The following is a 5,732-nucleotide window of genomic DNA, read 5'->3' as shown; positions in this document are numbered from 1 at the left end:
TATGTACAATGTACATATATACACATGGTACAATCATTAAAAAATTTTTCACATATTTTATAAAAAGATTATTTTTATAAAAAAGAATCTATAAAATTTTATTGTAATCTATAAAATTAATATATATACTAAAATAACTTAGAATTATTATTATATATATTAATAAATAAATATGATTATACACGTAATATATATAAAATTTATTTTAATTAAAATTCTATTTTTATAGAGTACATTAATTTTATGTATGACAATATATATCTAATTAAAACATATATAATTGTATAATTCTAACCATATGATCATAAACTTACAATTAAAGAAGTATACTTACACAGATAATTTTTTGTTCATAAAAATATAATTAATATAAAATATAAATGTATAAAACACTTATAATATTAAAAAAAAGTAAGTGATACATTGTAGATTATAAAAATATCATCAATGTATATTTTTTATATATTTAAATTATATTAATTAAAAAAATAGAGGTTAGATTTTTCGATAGATTTTGAAACTTAAGAAAAAAATAATTATTGATTAAATAATTTTGTTATATATTACAAAAGCACATTCATATATTTAAATATAATAAAATAATATTTTTTGTATATATTAATTTTGTTAAACAAATGTAACATCTTCATATTATAAATATATTAATGAGAAATTAATAAGAAACTAATGAGAAATACACAGAAAAAAAAACAATAATAAAATATTTAATTTTGAATAAATTTAATTTAAATTTTGATATCATGTAAAATATATAATATTTCTGCTAAACAATATTTAGATTTTTTTTAAAACTATTTTATTAATAATAATAATATAATGATATATGTATTATTTATTATAAATATTTGTAGATTATAGCAACAAGTCAATTTTATTACAAGGAATAAATATTATGACACAGAATAATCCAATAGAACTTTCAATAAAAAAAAAATTAATAGATTCTTTAAATCCATCTTACATCGAAGTAATAAATGAATCATATATGCACAATGTTCCTAAAGGATCTGAAACACATTTCAAAGTAATTGTCGTTTCTGATTTGTTTAAAGATAAACCACTTATTAAGGTAATGAAATTTATGTATAACATTTACAACATGAGATTTAATAAAAATTTTTACTTATATTTTATATTCAAATTTTATGATCAATTTCTATAATATATGTATAGTATTATATTTGATGAAGTATTTTATAAAAAGTCTATAATATTTTCTAAAAGTACTGTTTATAATTTATGTTTCATTTTAATCTTAATTCATATATTTTAAAGATATAATTTTATTGATTTAGCGTCATCAAATGATAAATAAATTATTAAAAGCAGAATTACAAGGAAGTGTGCATGCATTATCAATTATAGTAAGTACTATTATAAAAATATTTTAATATAATGTGAAAAATTTCAGTAAAATTTGAAAATAAATATTATTTTCAAATATTTAAAATGTTAATTTTATGTTTATTTACAAAGGCGAAGACATCTGATCAATGGAAAGACAAATGTAATATATCACCAAGTCCAGTTTGTAGAGGTGGTTTTGGAAGATAATTTTTGTTATATATATCAAAATTTAAATTATAGATATCATAGTATATACATATGATATTTGCATTAAATTTTCTAGATTTTAATTTAATTCTATTTTATAATTATGCAATTAAGGAACTTAAAATAAGATAATTATAAATTTTTAAATTCAATATTAATTATTAATTTGAACTGAACAATAATTTAAAAAAAATAAAAAGATACATTAATGTCATAAAGCAAAAGTATCCAGTCTTAATTTTCCCTCATTTTCAGTAAAATAAAGTATATCAGCCATAGATTGTTCTGCTATTGCTTCTTCTGCTCTATCATGCATCTATAAAATATAAATAATTGTTGAAAGAATATATCGAAAAATTTTTTTATTAAATCATTACTTACTCCTCTAAATGTAACATCTGTTGGAGGACATTTAAAGTTTGGTCCAAAATTAACAGAAACTGTAGCACTTTTATGAATAGAAACTGTAGGATAATAAGCTCCTTTATTAATGTCTATAAATGCTTCACCTTGATTTATTCCATTTTTATAAAATATAATTTTGCTTCCTTGTAATGGTTTTAGAGCCTTAAGAGCTTCAGGTACTTGATCTTTTTCTTCATAATAAAGATGACTTTTGAATTTTACTAAGGGCTAATGTATAAACATCAATTTATAAAATTTTTATGATAATATAATAAACTTACATTTCATTCTTACCCGATCCTTGTAGGTATTTGGTAAATGTGATGCATCATGTGTATCTGGTAAAATTAAGAGGAATCCTAATGTATCACCTTCTCCATAACCATTGCTATAATGTTTACCTCTACTTTCATGAAATCGTGTACCTTTTCTATTCATAATTAAAATTATTTATTTATTATAACATTGTATTATATTGAAATTATTTTAAAATAGAATATAAGAATTGAATTATACCTAGATCTCCAGGAATATCCAAATTTATCATAACCTAATGGAGCTTGTAAGTTAGCATATTCTTGACCCCATCCTAATCTTGTAGCTGATCCTTCTGGCATTTCTTCAATAGTAGCTTCCCAATACCAGGTACCTCTACTTACATCTAAAGAATGAACAAGTCATTTAAATGATATAAAAAATATAAATTAATAATTTTAATTTTTAAATAATTTAATGTATATTTATTGTATGTATAAAATTATTTCTGATATAATAGATTATAATGTTAACATACTATGAGTTGCTCTGACCATGCAATAGCCCTTTTCTCCAGTAACTGCTAATCTATCTTCTGAAACTCTAAGTTGTGGTGCTCGATCATGCAAAGCAAGTAAAACTGTACTTGGACTCAAAGCTCTATACAGCCAACCAGGAATAGGTTTTCCAGCCCAATCACTACTTTCATCAAATTCCTGTAAAATAATATTTAGATTTATTATTAGATTATATATGAATTAAAAAATATACAACATAATTACAAACCTGTCTAAAAGGTGCATGTGGATCAGGTTCAGCAAGAATATATCGATAACCATCTTTATTAAAAGGATGTTCAAGAGGATATCCATGAGCAGGTAACTTAGGAGCTGTCATATCAGAACCTCTACCTTTTTTACCAGGTCCAGTACCTGTTCCTTCTCCAGGAAATTTACGTTTTGCATTGCGACCACGAAAACCTCCACTAAGTGGTACTGTACATGCCATAGTAATATTCATTACTTATGTAGTATAAATTTTAATATAATGATATATCAAAAATATAACAATTGCAAAAAGATTATCTATATATATGCTTAACTGTTAAATTTTTTAAAAATAAAATTGACGAAATTTGAGATGAAATTTTTTTAAAATAAATTGAATATTATGAATTGATTCATAATACTATAATTACTATTATATAATAAATTAATAATTTCATAGAATTTATTAATAACATAACCTATTTAGACATTCTATGATTAAGCAAGTTGTTATATGATACCATAGTACTGATTAATATCTTGATAAGATAAGAAATAAGTATAACAAAAAGAAAAAAATTAATTATTGAAAGATAAAAATAAATATAAATAAATTAATCAAGTAATTAATCAAATATGCAAAGTTTAATATAAAATATTTATGTTTTTAATTATTTATATACATTATTTTGTTAATAATAATAATATTTAATGATATTTAAATAAATTTATTAAGATATCTCTCTTTTTTGAAATAATAAATTTCACCTCTACATTAAACTAATTATAAATAATTATAATTTATTAAGCTTAATTAAACATAACTAAGCTTACCAACATGTTGAACACCCATTTCAGTTACTTTTAAATGACCACCCTTAATCATTGCTTCATAATTTGGTTTAATCATTTGAAGATCAGAACATATAAGTCCAAATAATTGTCCATCTGAATTGCTTTCCTCAATAGTAAATAATGTTCCAACATCTTTTAACAATGCTCTATGTATCTATATTCAAACATTAGTTATTTTTGTACATGAAAAAAATACAGCAAAAAATTATAAATCAATAATATGTTTAATAAATATATAAAATAATTCAATGATTTTTAATTTATATTTCTATATTTTTAATTATATTATTATATTATTTCAATATTTTCTTATTTTTTTTTTTTTATGTATCATTATGTAGTAAATTAAAACAATAATATTTAAAATATTAAGATCTTAGAATACTTAACAATTGGTTAAACTAATATAAATTATTTCTAGTTTAATATGTAATTTTATATTTATAAATGTTTACCAACATAATAATTTAATTTCATTTATATAAATAAATAATAAAATTATTTTAATATTTATTGATAATAATATAAAATTAATAAAAAAATTAAAAAAAATTTTTTTTTAACATTATTTTCAAATGAATTAGAGAAATGCTATATTTGCAATAAAATTAAATATAATATACAAAATTAAATATATAATAGACTTACTGTTGCATGCCATGATTGTGTTACTCTACGTGGCATTGTTGTCATGCTATCCCAATGACATTCAATGAAAGGAATAATATCCTTATCTTTATGAAAAAATGTTCTTTGTTCATTTTCTTTCTGAGATATTTGCAATAAATTTGCTATTGCTGTTACACACATTTGTGGGAATGCTAGAAAAATTATATTCTTTTAAATGTGTTGAATAATTAAACAAAAGTTCAAATTATATATTAAATAATATAGTTATTATTTAAATATATTCTTACGTGCTTGATTTTTTTTGAAGCTTTCTAAACCAGTAGGAGAACAATTTTTGCACATAAATATATAATTCATCATAAAGGGCACTAATTTACCCAATTGATATCCAATGCAAGATTCATGAAACCATCTTGAACAACTAGCACATAAAAGTTCTATAATATTAAGATTTCTTTCCTTTCCACTGAAAGAATATTATAAGAATATATATTTATAAGTATTTATTATTTTTCATTGCTTGCTTCAATACAAATTTTAAATAAACTACCAATAACAATTTCCAGCTTCATTATTATTTGTTCGGCCATTAGGTTTATCAATATTTTCTTCCAATTTATGTTTTTGTTTGCTTTTATCATCATGTTTTACTTTTATCTTGTCATCAATAGATTCAAGTTGCAATCCATCTACTTTATCGATTGGGCTATAAAAAATATATTTATACTTGACTATGTAAGTTATGAAATATATTAATGGTTTATAACCTCAAAAGTATTTTTTCTGATATGCGAATTTTAAGTAAGTATTTTTATATCGAATTAAGTATAATAATACAATTATATTATATATATATATATTTTTATAAATATAATATACATGAATATAAATATTTAATAAATACCTTTCAGTTTTTTCTTCTGACATTTTTGACTGTACGTTTCTATTATCTTTAAATTATTCTTGTTTTTATTTTATCTTAAATTTTTTGATGTATCAATACATAACAATGTATTTATTGAATATACATAATTATACATGCTTTCTTCGGTTTACTTTTTATTTGTTAGCCATAACTTATTTTTTAAAGCTCAATTCATAATCACATGTGTCTATTTATAATGCACAAACATCGATAGGATACTATGGAGATTAAATATCATGTAATCATATAAATTTATATATAAATAAATTAAATATTATGCAGCAGAAATATATAAAATGATAATATTATGCCATTTATTT

The 5,732-nt window shown here is 20.5% G+C and overlaps 2 protein-coding genes and 1 pseudogene across 6 annotated transcripts; 1 reads left to right on the top strand and 2 right to left on the bottom strand.

The window, feature by feature from the left end:
• The first annotated feature begins 275 nt into the window (after positions 1–275).
• LOC102675410 (DNA-binding transcriptional regulator BolA) lies at positions 276–1,591 on the top strand. Its single transcript, XM_006617357.2, has 4 exons — positions 276–411; positions 873–1,090; positions 1,317–1,385; positions 1,498–1,591. Exons 1-4 carry the CDS (start codon positions 381–383, stop codon positions 1,573–1,575), a joined length of 396 nt encoding a protein of 131 aa, XP_006617420.2. The 5' UTR covers positions 276–380; the 3' UTR covers positions 1,576–1,591.
• Positions 1,592–1,710: 119 nt separating this feature from the next.
• On the bottom strand, positions 1,711–5,517 carry LOC102675648 (set1/Ash2 histone methyltransferase complex subunit ASH2). 5 transcript variants are annotated; one of them, XM_006617359.2, is made up of 11 exons: positions 5,392–5,517; positions 5,038–5,193; positions 4,775–4,953; positions 4,506–4,678; positions 3,837–4,011; positions 3,022–3,230; positions 2,774–2,951; positions 2,497–2,641; positions 2,275–2,410; positions 1,957–2,208; positions 1,711–1,891 (listed from the first exon to the last, which is right to left on the bottom strand). In XM_006617359.2, the coding sequence occupies exons 1-11, from the start codon at positions 5,412–5,414 to the stop codon at positions 1,787–1,789; spliced, it is 1,731 nt and encodes a 576-aa protein (XP_006617422.1). In that variant the 5' UTR covers positions 5,415–5,517; the 3' UTR covers positions 1,711–1,786. The 5 variants fall into 5 exon arrangements, with proteins under 5 accessions (XP_006617422.1, XP_006617426.1, XP_031367179.1 ...); XM_006617362.2 differs by lacking the exon at positions 1,711–1,891 and having other exon boundaries at positions 1,957–2,171; positions 2,262–2,410; XM_006617361.2 differs by lacking the exon at positions 1,711–1,891 and having other exon boundaries at positions 2,121–2,208; positions 2,262–2,410.
• Positions 5,518–5,564: 47 nt separating this feature from the next.
• The window catches only part of LOC116185854, a 2,636-nt pseudogene continuing 2,468 nt past the window's right edge, over positions 5,565–5,732 (bottom strand).

Source organism: Apis dorsata, unplaced genomic scaffold (assembly GCF_000469605.1).
Source record: "Apis dorsata unplaced genomic scaffold, Apis dorsata 1.3 scaffold_303, whole genome shotgun sequence".
Taxonomy (NCBI): domain Eukaryota; kingdom Metazoa; phylum Arthropoda; class Insecta; order Hymenoptera; family Apidae; genus Apis; species Apis dorsata.
This window is presented reverse-complemented; position numbering and strand designations above follow the sequence as displayed.

What these genes read in the sequence shown, in the direction of transcription:
- LOC102675648 (XM_006617359.2), bottom strand. Translation starts at nt 5,414, where the DNA reads ATGTCAGAAGAAAAAACTGAAAG. An exon ending in CTTCAAAAAAAATCAAGCAC is followed by an intron (nt 4,679 to 4,774) that starts GTAAGAATATAT and finishes TAATTTTTCTAG; the next exon opens with CATTCCCACAAATGTGTGTA. An exon ending in AATGGGTGTTCAACATGTTG is followed by an intron (nt 3,231 to 3,836) that starts GTAAGCTTAGTT and finishes TGGCATGTACAG; the next exon opens with TACCACTTAGTGGAGGTTTT.
- LOC102675410 (XM_006617357.2), top strand. Translation starts at nt 381, where the DNA reads ATGTATAAAACACTTATAATATTAAAAAAAA. An exon ending in AAGATAAACCACTTATTAAG is followed by an intron (nt 1,091 to 1,316) that starts GTAATGAAATTT and finishes TTATTGATTTAG; the next exon opens with CGTCATCAAATGATAAATAA. An exon ending in TGCATGCATTATCAATTATA is followed by an intron (nt 1,386 to 1,497) that starts GTAAGTACTATT and finishes TTATTTACAAAG; the next exon opens with GCGAAGACATCTGATCAATG.